This window comes from Trichomycterus rosablanca, chromosome 22, assembly GCF_030014385.1.
Source record: "Trichomycterus rosablanca isolate fTriRos1 chromosome 22, fTriRos1.hap1, whole genome shotgun sequence".
Classification (NCBI taxonomy): domain Eukaryota; kingdom Metazoa; phylum Chordata; class Actinopteri; order Siluriformes; family Trichomycteridae; genus Trichomycterus; species Trichomycterus rosablanca.
Window position 1 is genome coordinate 21,488,727 of NC_086009.1, and position 15,773 is coordinate 21,504,499.

The 15,773-nt window shown below is 43.8% G+C and overlaps 1 protein-coding gene and 4 gene segments (V, D, J or C); all 5 read right to left on the reverse strand.

Annotated features, from left to right (window-relative positions):
- Nucleotides 1-891: 891 nt before the first annotated feature.
- On the reverse strand, nucleotides 892-1,330 carry LOC134336032 (Ig heavy chain V region 914-like). The segment is given in 2 exon segments: nucleotides 892-1,199; nucleotides 1,282-1,330. Coding segments are annotated over 2 exon segments (357 nt in total).
- Nucleotides 1,331-2,425: 1,095 nt separating this feature from the next.
- On the reverse strand, nucleotides 2,426-2,879 carry LOC134336034 (immunoglobulin heavy variable 3-33-like). The segment is given in 2 exon segments: nucleotides 2,426-2,748; nucleotides 2,831-2,879. Coding segments are annotated over 2 exon segments (372 nt in total).
- A 1,109-nt stretch (nucleotides 2,880-3,988) lies between these two features.
- LOC134336035 (Ig heavy chain V region 914-like) lies at nucleotides 3,989-4,427 on the reverse strand. The segment is given in 2 exon segments: nucleotides 3,989-4,296; nucleotides 4,379-4,427. Coding segments are annotated over 2 exon segments (357 nt in total).
- Nucleotides 4,428-5,549: 1,122 nt separating this feature from the next.
- On the reverse strand, nucleotides 5,550-6,003 carry LOC134336036 (immunoglobulin heavy variable 3-33-like). The segment is given in 2 exon segments: nucleotides 5,550-5,872; nucleotides 5,955-6,003. Coding segments are annotated over 2 exon segments (372 nt in total).
- Nucleotides 6,004-8,972: 2,969 nt separating this feature from the next.
- On the reverse strand, nucleotides 8,973-15,221 carry rest (RE1-silencing transcription factor). The gene is made up of 4 exons (XM_063018753.1): nucleotides 15,137-15,221; nucleotides 13,256-14,163; nucleotides 12,963-13,046; nucleotides 8,973-12,253 (listed from the first exon to the last, which is right to left on the reverse strand). The coding sequence occupies exons 2-4, from the start codon at nucleotides 14,151-14,153 to the stop codon at nucleotides 10,320-10,322; spliced, it is 2,916 nt and encodes a 971-aa protein (XP_062874823.1). The 5' UTR covers nucleotides 14,154-14,163; nucleotides 15,137-15,221; the 3' UTR covers nucleotides 8,973-10,319.
- Between the last annotated feature and the right edge of the window lie 552 nt (nucleotides 15,222-15,773).

The window sequence follows — 15,773 nt, forward strand, 5'->3', positions numbered from 1 at the left end:
TGAATGAATGAATGAATGAATGAATGAATGAATTGCTGCTCTCGTTTGGCATCGCCAATGCGGATCCTAAAGTTGCTCATCTGCACCAGATCTTTAACCACCCAGTCCAGCCTTAAATAAAAACCCATTCTTGTTCTATTTTCATCTGAAGTTGGAACATAAAGACAATCAAAATAAAATGCAGCAAAGTTGACCAAACTTCTACAGACGTACAGACGGGGCCAAAATGTATTCACACTTTAGTAACACTTTATTTATGGACTTGTTTAAGCTTAATTACCTTATAGTAGAAATGTGATGCTCAAATGTGACTTATATTCATCCTCTGATGTATAAATTCTGAATCACTACTAACTTTTATAGTAATAGTAAAAGGGCATTGCCTAAACTGTTAACACAAAGTTGGTGTCTAGAATTCTACAGAACGTCATGTCAGTAGCTTTAGGATTAGTTTAGCCCAAACCATCAAAATTAGCTGCAGATCAGCAAACGTCCCAGCTGACACTACAGTGGTCCAGATTTAGTGTTCTTTACACCGCTCTTGCCAAATGTGGTGTCTGTTTGGCTTTGAAAATCATAATTTTAGGTTTGGGTTCAGCCGTTTAGCCATGAAGAAAATCCTAAATAAGTAGGAACCATCGCGGGGGTCAACAGTTTTTAATTTCTCTGACAGTCTGAGTTTATGTGGAACTATCAAAAGAAGTTTGTTGCAAAAAAAAAACCCTGATAATCACGTCTAGTACGTTTTAAGAAGTCATTTAAACATATTTGTGTAAAGACCTTTAATTAATAATGAGGAAATGGAGCATAAGTTTATTAAGATAAAAGAATAACAATACAGAGGTCAGGATGAGCAGCTCTGGTGTTTTTGTGCAGCGTTTCCTCATATTTTCAGCACTGTGCTTCTCCTGCACAGTAATACACAGCAGTATCTTCTACTGTCAGTCCAGTCAGTTTCAGATACACCATGTTGTTGGGATTATCTCTGGTGATTTCGATTCTTCCTTTAAATGTATCTGCGTAAGCATTGCCAGTCCTACCAACCCACACCAGGGCTTTACCAGGCTGCTGTCTGATCCAGTGCATGTTGTAGCTGCTAAAAGTAAAGCTAGACCCTCTACAGGAGAGACTCAGAGCTTCTCCAGGTTTTTTCTGCACTGGAACTGCAGGAATCGACTCCAGACTTTGACACTTCGTACCTGAAACAGAGCAGGAAATGATTTCTAATGCAGATTTAGAACCAGATAAAAGGATCAGTGTAAACTGTGGATGAGAACTGACTGCTGAGGTTGAGGAGGAGCAGGAAGAAGGACAGAACGATGATCTTCATGATGAATGAGTGAATGATGAGTGTTCAGATCAGCAGATCATAAATACTGCAGGTACTCACAACATGCCATGCCCCGATTACATCATCACACCATGGTGCCACCCAACACACCCAACATGGCGTGATGATGTAATTGATCTCATCACATGACGGGTCTCGCAACATCATTATACTGTAAAACTTTACACCAATTACAAACCAACAGTTCATTTTTATTATTACTAATATTGTGTTTATTGAAGGTCTCTGAGGTTCAAAACCCAACACTATTTCTCCCATATAGTACCACTATTATTCACTCACCCTGACAGTGTTGCATTAAACCGTCACAGTCAGTGAGAAACTAAATATACATAAACCTACACCTATTCAGGTGCCATGTGCAATGTACACGTCCATGAGCAGATTCCCTAGACAGATAAATATGCTGTTTGTTAGCTCTGCCATCTGATAATCCTGTGACCCAATTTGTGATATCAGGCACTGAAGATAAATAAGAAGTTCTGGCTCACAATTCAAATTCATCCAAAAAATTATTAGAGTTTTGAACCATATTTTTGTGTGCATGGGCACAGTCATGTAAGAGCAGGAAGGGGTCCTCCCCAAACTGTTGGCCCAAAGTATGAAGCATGTACTTTTGCAGTGGTTGTGGTGTTTTCTCCAAGGGTGGACTGTCTGCTCGATATTGTCCCTGTGCTTGGATGAGTAAAGAGGTACATTTGTTAGTTCAGGGAATATTTCTACCTTCCTCTGCATTTCTAAAAGGGACCACAACCACTGCAACCCTGACCAGGATAAAGATGTTAGTGAAAATGAGAGAATAAAGGAACATGTAGTGTGTAGTTCTTTACTTTGTTAGTTGTTACCACACCACATATCTTATGGTACTTTTGTGTACTGTGTGTTAAGGACATTTTACTGGATCCATGAAGCTTCACAAAAACCCACTTCAGTACTTAAACACTCAAATACAAGTAAATATGAATGCAAAAATTATTATATTAGCCAAATTAAAGTTCATAATTTAATCATCGTGTTGTTGAGCAGGTCAGGATGAGCAGCTCTGGTGTTTTTGTACAGCGTTTCCTCATATTTTCAGCACTGTGCTTCTCGTGCACAGTAATACACAGCAGTATCTTCTACTGTCAGTCCAGTCAGTTTCAGATACACCATGTTGTTAGAATTATCTCTGGTGATTTCCAGGCGACCATCAAACTGTTTGGCGTATCTAGTTTTACTGGCATCATACCAGATAACTCCCATCCACACCAGAGCTTTACCAGGCTGCTGTCTGACCCAGTGCATGTGGTAGTCCCCAAAAGTAAAGCCAGACCCTCTACAGGAGAGACTCAGAGCTTCTCCAGGTTTCTTCTGCACTGGAACTGCAGGAATCGACTCCAGATTTTGACACTTCGTACCTGAAACAGAGCAGGAAATGATTTCTAATGCAGATTTAGAACCAGATAAAAGGATCAGTGTAAACTGTGGATGAGAACTGACTGCTAAGGTTGAGGAGGAGCAGGAAGAAGGACAGAACGATGATCTTCATGATGAATGAGTGAATGATGAGACTGATCAGATCAGCAGATCATAAATACTGCAGGTACTCACAACATGCCATGCCCCGATTACATCATCACACCATGGTGCCACCCAACACACCCAACATGGCGTGATGATGTAATTGATCTCATCACGGGTCTCACAACATCATTATACTGTAAAACTTCACACCAATTATAAACCAATAGTTCATTTTTATTATTACTAATATTGTGTTCATTGAAGGTCTCTGAGGTTCAAAGCCCAACACTATTTCTCCCATATAGTACCACTATTATTCACTCACCCTGACAGTGTTGCATTAAACCGTCACAGTCAGTGAGAAACTAAATATACATAAACCTACACCTATTCACGTACCATGTGCAAATGTTCACACGTCCATGAGCAGATTCCCTAGACAGATAAAAATGTTGTTTGTTAGCTCTGCCATCTGATAATCCTGTGACCCAATTTGTGGTGTCAGGCACTGAAGATAAATAAGAAGTTCTGGCTCACAGTTGGAGTTCAAATTCATCCAAAAATTTATTAGAGTTTTGAACCATATTTTTGTGTGCATGGGCACGGTCATGTAAGAGCAGGAAGGGGTCCTCCCCAGACTGATGGCCCAAAGTATGAAGCATGTACTTTTGCAGTGGTTGTGGTGTTTTCTCCAAGGGTGGACTGTCTGCTCGATATTGTCCCTGTGCTTGGATGAGTAAAGAGGTACATTTGTTAGTTCAGGGAATTTCTACCTTCCTCTGCATTTCTAAAAGGGACCACAACCACTGCAACCCTGACCAGGATAAAGATGTTAGTGAAAATGAGAGAATAAAGGAACATTTAGTGTGTAGTTCTTTACTTTGTTAGTTGTTACCACACCACATATCTTATGGTACTTTTGTGTACTGTGTGTTGACGAAATTTTACTGGATCCATGAAGCTTCACAAAAACCCACTTCAGTACTTAAACACTCAAATACAAGTAAATATAAAAAGCAAAAATTATTATATTAGAATCATCAACCAACTTAAAGTTCATTATTTAATCATCGTGTTGTTGAGCAGGTCAGGATGAGCAGCTCTGGTGTTATTGTACAGCGTTTCCTCATATTTTCAGCACTGTGCTTCTCGTGCACAGTAATACACAGCAGTATCTTCTACTGTCAGTCCAGTCAGTTTCAGATACACCATGTTGTTGGGATTATCTCTGGTGATTTCGATTCTTCCTTTAAATTTATCTGCGTAAGCATTGCCAGTCCTACCAACCCACACCAGGGCTTTACCAGGCTGCTGTCTGACCCAGTGCATGCTGTAGCTGCTAAAAGTAAATCCAGACCCTCTACAGGAGAGACTCAGAGCTTCTCCAGGTTTCTTCTGCACTGGAACTGCAGGAATCGACTCCAGACTTTGACACTTCGTACCTGAAACAGAGCAGGAAATGATTTGTAATGCAGATTTAGAACCAGATAAAAGGATCAGTGTAAACTGTGGATGAGAACTGACTGCTGAGGTTGAGGAGGAGCAGGAAGAAGGACAGAACGATGATCTTCATGATGAATGAGTGAATGATGAGACTGTGATCAGATCAGCAGATCATAAATACTGCAGGTACTCACAACATGTCATGCCCCGATTACATCATCACACCATGGTGCCACCCAACACACCCAACACCAAAAACCAAACCATCAAATCCAGTAAATTCAGGAGTGTGTTGAGGGTTTAACTAGAAGAAGGAACAAGAGCGCCACCTACTGTTAGATTTAATGCTTGCTGTAAATGCTTCATCATACAGCTCAGAATGGAGAAGTACTGACAGTAGAATGCTGAGCTCAACATGGACCTCTCAGAGAGTTTTCCAACTATGATCACACTAACAATTTTGAACCCATTATTGGTGAATGAATTAATTAATGGCTGCTCCCTTTTGGCATCCATCGTCCACGTTTTTGATTTGGGGGTGGGATTCAGGGTGGGATTCGAACCCTGGAACTAAGACGTGGCTCTTACCATTAAATCACAAACCGATTATCCATCATTTATCTACTTTCAGCACTAAAACTGATCATCGGCACCAGATCTCAGCTTAATTACATTATAGTAGAAATGTGATGCTCAAATGTGACTTATATTCATCCTCTGATGTATAAATTCTGAATCGCTACTAACTTTTATAGTAATAGTAAAAGGGCATTGCCTAAACTGTTGGCACAAAGTTGGTGTCTAGAATTCTACAGAACGTCATGTCAGTAGCTTTAGGATTAGTTTAGCCCAAACCATCAAAATTAGCTGCAGATCAGCAAACGTCCCAGCTGACACTACAGTGGTCCAGATTTAGTGTTCTTTACACCGCACTTGTCAAATGTGGTGTCTGTTTGGCTTTGAAAATCATAATTTTAGGTTTGGGTTCAGCCGTTTAGCCATGAAGAAAATCCTAAATAAGTAGGAACCATCGAAGGGGTCAACAGTTTTTTATTTCTCTAACAGTCTGAGTTCATGTGGAACTATCTGGAGGGTTTTGGTCAGAATCAAGTCATTTTAACATCATGTGTCATGTAAAGACCTTTAATTAAAAATGAGGAAATGGAGCATAAGTTTATTAAGATAAAAGAATAACAATACAGAGGTCAGGATGAGCAGCTCTGGTGTTTTTGTGCAGCGTTTCCTCATATTTTCAGCACTGTGCTTCTCGTGCACAGTAATACACAGCAGTATCTTCTACTGTCAGTCTAGTCAGTTTCAGATACACTATCTTGTTGTAATTATCTCTGGTGATTTCCAGGCGACCCTCAAACTGTTTGGCGTATAAAGTTTTACTGGCATCATTCCAGATAACTCCCATCCACACCAGAGCTTTACCAGGCTGCTGTCTGACCCAGTGCATGTGGTAGCTGCTAAAAGTAAATCCAGACCCTCTACAGGAGAGACTCAGAGCTTCTCCAGGTTTCTTCTGCACTGGAACTGCAGGAATCGACTCCAGACTTTGACACTTCGTACCTGAAACAGAGCAGGAAATGATTTCTAATGCAGATTTAGAACCAGATAAAAGGATCAGTGTAAACTGTGGATGAGAACTGACTGCTGAGGTTGAGGAGGAGCAGGAAGAAGGACAGAACGATGATCTTCATGATGAATGAGTGAATGATGAGTGTTCAGATCAGCAGATCATAAATACTGCAGGTACTCACAACATGCCATGCCCCGATTACATCATCACACCATGGTGCCACCCAACACACCCAACATGGCGTGATGATGTAATTGATCTCATCACGGGTCTCGCAACATCATTACACTGTAAAACTTTACACCAATTACAAACCAACAGTTCATTTTTATTATTACTAATATTGTGTTCATTGAAGGTCTCTGAGGTTCAAAACCCAACACTATTTCTCCCATATAGTACCACTATTATTCACTCACCCTGACAGTGTTGCATTAAACCATGACAGTCAGTGAGAAACTAAATATAAATAAAGTTTTACTCAATGCTGTGAAAAGTATGTCATTATTGTTTTTTTGTAAATGCAAAACACATTTTTTACCATTATTTGTAAAGAAAATGAACATCCACCACAAACAGGCCTTTAGTTCCCTAATCAGTAAACAACAAAAAAATCGAGTGCAATGCTGTGCTGAGTCCAAACAGGACACAAAGAGAACACAGATGATCCAGGCTGAGGATGTTTTTTTTAGCTTTTAGCTCAGCACAGAACATCAAGCGCTCGGATACAAACTATAAATTGAGCTGTTCAGCTTTCCAGTCGGTTCTGTAGCTCTTACCAGTGAGGTGTCACCAGAATCAGACGGGCAGTTATTCCACAACAACTAAACCAACCTGCTAATGAACATTCTGATTTATTTCCCAGATTCTCAGATTAAATAGTAAAACAAATAATTGCAATACAGAGAAATGTGTGTAAAAAAAATGCTGTGTGGATCTTTGTCTTATTTCCAGATGGCACTACTTTACATGTCTGAAACTCTGGGTTTGGTTATGGTTCAACTGGCATCACAGAAACAGGAAGCATCTGTTCTTCTAGTCTTTCTGCTGTCTGTGTTTTATCATTCTGTCCTCACGGTGAAATGATCTAAAACAACTAACAGAGAAACCTGTTCATTAAAAAGCACTTTTATTTAATAAGAGCACATTGATCCAGATTGACTCCTAGTTCAGGATAAAAGCTAACTGAAACTGTTCTGGTCTGTGCAGGTCAGTAATGGTGGCTGTATGAGGAACAGATGTAAACACAGTGGGTTAAAGACGAAAATGAAAGATTTAGGAAAATCTGCATGCAAATTATTATCATGTGAAGTTCTGAGCTCACTATTTTTACTGAGCTGTGAGAATCAGACCTGAAACTGCACTGAAACACACAGCTGAAGATCTGAGAAGCTCTCAAGCATCAAACCTCCAACTTTGTAAATTAAATCTACACAAAATCCTCCTAATATAAATGTACACAAATGCATATTCAACAATCATTTCTGTCTAGTTACAGTTTGGGAGTCTGTCGGTGGCCCCAGGGGTGCAAATCCCATGTGCGGTTACCCCCCGACCCCCCGCATCGTTGCAAAAATACCTATATAATGTTTAAAGAGGTCTATAGTGCCACCTACAGGTTAGAACAGTTTAACTTCTACCATATCTTAAAATGCCAATTCTGATCAAAGCAAAGCTTCTATGTTCCACTTTTAAGTCCTTCTAAATGTAGACACACACACACACACACACACACACACACACACACACACACACAAAAACACACACACACACACACACACACACACACACACACACACACACACACACACACACACACACACACAAACACACACACACACACACACACACACACACACACACACACACACACACACACACACACACACACACACACACACACACACACCTGAACAGTAAGCCTGTATATGTAGTGAGCACTAAACAACAGGACATTTTCCTATGGGGTGTCCATATATAACTTTGTGTATAACTATAAATAATTGGTTTTATTTTAATAAACATTCATATTATTTGGGCTAAAACGTAACAGCACTTGATTATTTCATTATTAAGTCCAAACTCTCTGAAAAGTTTAGACACCCAGTAAAGGGGTGCTGGAGCGCCACCTGGTGGAACTAATTTCAATCGACGTTTCTGCATTTATTTAAATGAAACATTGTTTACCGACAGCAGCAAAAGACAATTGTTTAGTTTTGTTTAGTTTAATCGAAACAACAGTTTTGAGGAATACACTGATGGGTCAACACATTAAAAACTCCCCCCAAAATAAGCATTACAGTCACTATTTGGTACCAAGGATGCATGTAAGATCTGGTAATATTTGGGCTGGTGGAGGTTTGTGATAGTTCAACTGTTAAACGCAGCAGATCTGACCAGCATAAAGACCTGAATGACGACTCTTCCAAAGAGCAAGGGCTGCCCACAGTGGCCCAACGATGGACGAGCCAAAAACTGCTGACTGATGCCAGAGGACGTGAGGTCTGTGGTGTCTGGTCTGGACCAGCAGAAGATCTACTGTGGATCAAACTGCAGGTGGTTTTAATCCTGGTCATGAGGAGAACGTATCACAACCCACAGCGCAGCACAGGTCAGGTCAGGGCTGTTTTGACAGCATATTCGACTGGTGGTCCTACTGTTTGGTTCACTGGTTTTTTTTTGTTTTGTTTTGATTAGGATTTTAACGTCATGTCTTACACACTGTGGTTACATTCATGACAGAAACTGTAGTTACTCATTACACAAGATTCATCAGTTCACCAGGTTATATAGAACACAGTCTGTATCTCCAATTAACCTCATTTGCATGTTTTTGGACTGTCGGAGAAAACTGGAGCACCCAGAGGAAACCCATGCAGACACAGGGAGAACATGCAAACTCCACACAGAAAGGACCCGGACCACCCCACCTGGAGATCGAACCCAGGACCTTCTTGCTGTGAGGCGACAGTGTTACCTACTTAGCCACCGTGCTGCCCCTCACTGGTGTGAATAAATGGAGCAGCAGGAATTAAAAATGCTTTTTAATAAAAGGAAATGAGTAAACAATATTAGGAATGACCGACAGGATCAGTTTAGTGCAGATTTTTATTGATGTAATGTTGTTTTTACAAACACATGGAGCTTAACACACAGAAATCATGAACATGAACTCTGAAAAGAGCTCAGCGTCGTGGTGAAAAGTGGATTTACTGTTAGTACCTGCACACACACACACACACACACACACACACTAATGACTTTATATAAACACTCTGATTACACCATCTGATATCTGTAGAATAAAAAAGTCTATTTTATATCCATAAAGAACTAAAATCTCTATAAATCAGGTACTGACAGACGAAACATGTACAGTATTTGAGTTTCTATTCTGAACGAGTGCATTTTTTACATTTACAAAGAACAGAAATGCACGATGGGGCCGAGCATGATCTTCACTTTGGTATCAGATCCGAGGTACAATATTGCACTAAACTTGGCACGGAGGGGGTCGAGTCTCACTTGGGAAAGGTTCAGACCACCCGAAACCGGGTTCTGGTTCTACACTCGCTCTCATACCAGCGGCACCGAGGGGGGCGTCGTTCAATTCAGCGACGTTCTAATAGAGGAAACGTGTGAAGTCACAGGAACGGGTGATTGTCGGAGGCACTGAATCACAGACAGACGTGGATCTTATGTACAAGGACGTCAAACCGTCTTCTGGACCGAACTGTGAAGTTAAGACAGCAGAATGACACGAAGTAGTCTGCTCTACACGCAAATGAAAGTAAAATAAGAGTAAATATTAAGGGACGTACGGTACTGTGCAAAAGTTTGGACTTCAGTTTGGACCCCCTTGGTCGAATTCTACATTATTTGGGTTTTTTAATCAGGGACATACTGTAAGTAAACACATGACAGGCAGTAGTGCAGAATTTCCATTTGCTAAACTGAACACGTCGGTATAAATCAAACTTTAACACGTCACATTTCATGATATATAAAGACGTGCGGAAGTTTTGTCCCCTGTAAAGGACACGTTCACTTATTTTCCCCAAACTCCTGCATAACGCTGTTTATTATAGTTAGTGTGTAAATAATGCTACATAAAGATTCACTGATCTGCTGATGGAAAATGGAAATGCTCACGTCTGGCTTCATCTGTGCTGTATTTATAATGGCACCTTGTTTGCAAACCTAAATTTTGGGCAAATTTAAGTATAACAATGTGATATTTTTGTGTTTTTACCCACGTCTGCGTATGTATTCGACGATCCACAACTCCAAAAAATTGAGAGCACAGTCGCTGCAAAAAATACAGTAAATAAAAGTGAAATAAGGCGAATCAGGTCTAACAGATGGAGCCTAAACATCAGTCCTGAATCGTGTTTGCTGGAGGAAACGGTTCAGAAAGTGTCTGTACGAAGCCCCGCATCACTTCTTCCCCTGCGCTGGACTCTCCAGATAGTACACGTTGACCAGATGGCGGTTGAGGTGCCGCCTGTAGTCCATCTCGAGGGGGAAGGTGCGGTCACAGAAGACGCACGTGTGGCTGAGCGGCTGCGTCGGCAGCTCCTCCGTGGGGGTCTCCGGAAGCTTCCCGCTGAGCCCGGAGTCGTAGCTCACCTCGGAGGCGCAGTCGCTCACGTCGCTGCCGCCGTCGTGGCTGTGGATGCCCTCGTCGTCCTCGGCGTCGTGCGACCCGCCGCACGGTGGCTTGGAGAGGTCCAGCGTGGGACTGTCGGTGCCGCTGTCCACCTCCGTATCCTTGGCAGGCTTGAGGACGACCGAGGGCTTTTCCGGGCGCTTCTTGGTTCTGTTCTGCGACCGTGGCGCGGGTCTCTCCGCCGCTTTGGCAGGCGCCTTTTTGATCTTTATGTTCGTGGTGGGCACCTCTGGTTCAGTGCCAGCGCCAGTGCCAGTGCCGCTCTTGTTGCCCTTTGAGAGCAGTTCAGACGTGGTGGACGGACTCTTTGCGACCACCTTCCTGCGCTTGGCACTACCCGCGACAGGAGCGCTTACAGGACTCTGGGCTTTACGTCTCGCCCCTTTCGTTTTCGGGTTAGCCGCCCCTCCGGCTGCTTTTCTGCCCGGAGTCTTTGAAGCCTTGATATTCCCAACCTCCTTTAACTTCTCCTGTTTTTCCCTCTCCAGCCTCTCTTGTTCCCTCCTCTGTTCCTCCTCCTCGAGTTTTTCTCTCGCCAGACGTTCTCTTTCTCTTTTTTCCTCCTCCTGTCGCTTCTGCTCCTTCTCTTTCAATTCTCTCTGCAGCCTCTCTCGCTCCTTCTTCTCCTCCTTCTCCCTCTTTTCTCTCTCCAAGCGCTCTCTCCTTTCCGCCGCCTCCTTCAGTTTTTGTTCTTTCTCCTTCTTTTCTTTCTCGAGTTTTGCCAGCCTCTCTTTCTCTTTCCGTCTCTTCTCTTTCTCCAGTCTCTCGGCTTCGAGTCTCTCTCGTTCTTTCCTTTCCTCCTCCTCCTTCTTTTTCTTTTCTTTCATCTCTTGCTCGAGTCTTTCTCTCTCTCGTCTTTCTTCCTCCTCCTTCTCTTTCCTTTCCTTTTCCAGTCTGGCTCTCTCTCTCCTCTCCTCCGCTTCCTTCTCTTTCTCCAGCTTTTCGGCTTCTTGCCTCTTTTTCTTTCGTATTTCTTCCTCCTCTTTCTTCTTCTTCCTTTCGTCCTCTCTCTTCTCCTCTTCGGCGGCGAGCTTGTCCTTCGCCGACTTCTCTTCTCTTTTAGCCCGACTTCTGGTGACCTTCTCCGCAGGTCTGGGAACCCTCCTGACTTCTTTCTCCTTCTTTCCGTCGTCCTTGCCTCTCGCTTTCTTGCCGCTCTTCTCGGGTTCGTTTTTCGGCGCCGCCCTTTTCTCCGCCTTCTTCTCGGCGGGCTTTTCTCCCACAGGTTCGGACGCAGGTTTCTTCTTGTTCTCCGCCTCAGAATTCACCTTGACGCTCTTTTTAATGGAAAGATTGATCGGCCCCGAAGAGGAATCGGCGTCCTCCGCGGCCTCGGACCTTCGCTTCTCTCTCTGACCCTCATCCTTCGACTCCTGTCCGTCCCCGTCTGCCTTCTTGACCCTCAGCCTGACCTTCGAGACGTCCATGGAGATGTCCGTGTGTCCCGGGTGCCTGGACTTGATGTGGTACTGCAGGTTGCACTTCTTGGAGGCTGCGTACTTGCAGACGGGGCAGAGGAACTGCCGGGGGTTGACGTGCAGCTCCACGTGCTTTTTGAAGTTGCTCCGGTCGGCCGTTTTGTACTGGCAGTAGGGGCAGCTCAGGGGTTTGGGTCCGTTGTGTACCTGCCGGGCGTGGCGCGTCACTTCGTGCTGATTGGCTGCCAGATAGCTGCAGCTGTCACATTTAAACGGCCTCTCCCCTGTTAGAGACGGAACAGACAAGATCAGGAGGATTTTCAGTACACACACACACACACACACACACACACACACACACACACACACACACACACACACACACACACACACTGATATCATGCAGGGAAAAAACACAGAAGCAAGCAATCCAATCACAGGTTATCAGGAGGGTCGATAGTACAAACCTGCACCAGTTTTATCCGCAGGCTGCATGTTGTGCAACACAGAACGACAAGATTAAGAGACAGAAAGTATTCAGATTATGTTAAATTTTCTTTGTAGCTTTAGTAGCTTTAATGTCAGGTCTTCTGGGAAGCTTTTCTACAAGATTTTGGAGTGTGTCTGTGGGAATTTGTCCACATTCGGTCAATAGCGGCAGCGGGGTCAGGCACTGATGTTCGTTTAGTTCGACTTGGGTTGAGATCAGGGCTCTGTTGCACACAACTAGTCCTTATGGAGCTCGCATTGTGTCAGGTATCATGCTGAAAGAGGAAGGGACTTCCCCAAACTGTTGTCACAATGATAAAAGCATATAATTTACACAATAATTATCATTTTATACACCTGTTTGTAATGAATGTGGCAGAAACAACTGAATGCATTCGTTAAAAGGGGTGTCCAGATACTTTTGAAATATAATGTATATATAGTATATTTATATAGTGTATGGTTCATGTATGATGTATGATGTATGTAAACATGTTAACCTACCCGAGTGTGTTCTCATGTGTCGGGTCAGGTGAGTCTTCTGTGAGCTGGAGTAGTCGCAGTAGGTGCACCTGAACGGACGCTCACCTGAAACAGGTACAGAAAACATACATTAATGATACTCTAATGTACATTTAATGCACACTGATACGTTCGGAGTCAGGTAGCACTCAGGAACACTGTCGCTTTAATTTAGGGGCGATTTAGCAGCCAATCCACCTTTCGCATTCATTTCAGAAGGCGGTTCAGTCCACATGGACCGTACGCAGGACTGTTATGAACTAGGCGCTCCGTACCGGTGTGGGTGCGGATGTGCTGGATGTAGTTGTTCTTCCGGTCGGAGAAGTAGCTGCACTGGTCGCAGGTGAACAGCTTGCTGGGGAAATGGTTCCTCAGGTGCTTCTTCCAGTGGTACTGGCTGACCGTGGAATAGGGGCAGATGGTGCACTTGAAGACCCGCTGCTCGTCCCCTTCGTTCTTGTGATGCCTCAGGTGCGCCACGTAGTGGTCGTAGCGGTTGGTGTTGTAGCCGCAGCGCTCGCACCTGATCACACCCTTGACCGAGTTGTCCGGAGATTTCTCCTGCACCGGATCGGTCGATTCGTCGTCCGAGTTCCCGCCCCCGGCCTTCTCCGCGATGAGTTTTTTGGCGCTGTGGACGCGGATGTGCTGGACGAATTCCTCCTCGCACTCGGCCTGGAAGTGGCACGGTTTACAGTAGAACGGCTTCTTCTTCTTCTTCGCGGGGTCGAGCGACGCCGCCGCCGCGCCGGGCGCCCGGACGGGATCCGCCTCGCGCTTCGACGAGGACTCGGAGCTGGATGTGTCTGAAGCTTTCTTCGAAAGATCGGTCGGCATCGTGGTCTCGACGGTTCCGGTGACTTTCCCGACACCGTCCGCCGCGTCGCTTTCCGCAGGCGCGGCGCATTCGTCCGGGTTCGCCGGGTCGTCGTAGTTGTAGCGGACCACGTTCTCGTCGTCGCTGTCGGAGTAGTCGCATGCGCTGACGTTTTTTAGCTCCGCCATTTGCCTCTCCTCCTCGGGTGCGGCCATCTCTGCGTTAAGGGCCACGTTAGCCAACATCACAAGCTGAGGGGAGTGAAGGTCCAGTTCGTGCCCGTCTTCCGCCAACGGAACTCCACGTGAGGGCAGGAAGATGCCCGTGCAGTGGGAAAACACCGGCTGAGCAGCCATGCTCAATCAGCTGAAATAGAAACACAGATAAAAAGGAGAAAATTAAACAATGTTTATTCATTTAAAACTAATTCTAGGCTGCAAGGGCAGTTAATGATTAAGGTACTGGACTGGTAATAAAAAAGGTCGCTGGTTCAAGCCACACCACTGCCAGGTTGTCACTATTGGGCCCTTGAGCAAGGCCCTTAACGCTCAATTGCTTAGAAAATATACTGTCACAGTACTATAAGTCGCATCCGCTTAATGCTGAGAATGTAAATTCTAACTTTTGCACATGCATCATTTTGCATTATGCTGAATGTAGGAATTAAACCGTAATTACGCATTAAAATGTGCAGAAGATGTAGATGATATTACATGTTGAGGATCTGCTTACTTATTTACACACAGTAATAAAAAAAAACATGTTATTCGGATAACCAGGGGTGTGTAAACTTTTGCATTAAGCTGTACTTTTGACCCAGCAGATCTGGTAAACACACCATAAACTTACTGGAGAACTCAAACATTTTCGGGAGCAGTACACATTATTCAATCGTTCAGACTTTGAACTGACACTTTCTGCAAATGTAAGTCAAAACCGAGTACCGTGATACATGATGTATAGTGAAGTATCGCGATATGTGATTGCAGGACCCTAAACTAACTCCGGCCAACGTTAGCGTTCCGGAAGAGGACGCACACAAGTACAACATCGCAACTCCATTTTAACTTTTTAAACTGTTAAATGTGATAGTCTGTAGCTTGTTTGGTGGTGTATGAGAGTTGTGTAGAGTTTCGCCCGTGTATTAAGTGGAGTTTAGTGTGAGTGAGAGTGTGTGTTAGCCGTGGTCCTGATCTCTGTAGCTGTAATGGTAACGAGTTCTGCTGGACAGCGCCTCACACACCCTGCCTCCATTTTATACTCTCACAAACTGCTCCTCTCACTCCTCAAACTCACACTTTACACCCTGAAACCTCCCAAGCTTCCATTAAAAACTCACCCGTCGTGTTTGCTGCGAGTTCGTCGAGGTTTTCGCGACGGTTTATCGAAGTTTGACTCTCGCACAAACTAACTTTTCGGCCAACTCGGTCAGGGAAGTGCGAGAGTCCCGAGTCAACGCATTCCAACACAGCGCTGTAAAGCCGCGTCCCAAACGGAGCCCTTTTTCCTAGATATGTATACTAAATAGGGCGCTAAACAATAGCCTGAACTCACTATGTAGGCAGTCACGCAGACTAGGAGCAGCCGATTGAAACGTGGCCGCGCTCCACGTGACGTCAGGGCACTGCAAGGGGCCGCCTCTGTTAAAACCAGATTTCGATATAAAAAGTTTATATTCATTTAAATGTTTATTATTCAATCTGCTTATATATAGAATTGGTCTGTAGTATCTAAAATATAATTATATTTAGAGGGCTCTGCCCAAATGAACATTTACACAACTTATTGTGTAAAAATATTCGACCCTCTAAATTCTTCTCAAATTTCATTTGATCAGATTTACTAAATGATTTGTACACTTAATCCATTCAGTGTGCAAACTAGTGAATAAAATCACAGAAATAAACAGGATTCTATGCAAGATTCTAATCCAAATGTCAGAGCAGAATTGTAAACAAGTTAGAGATCAGATCATG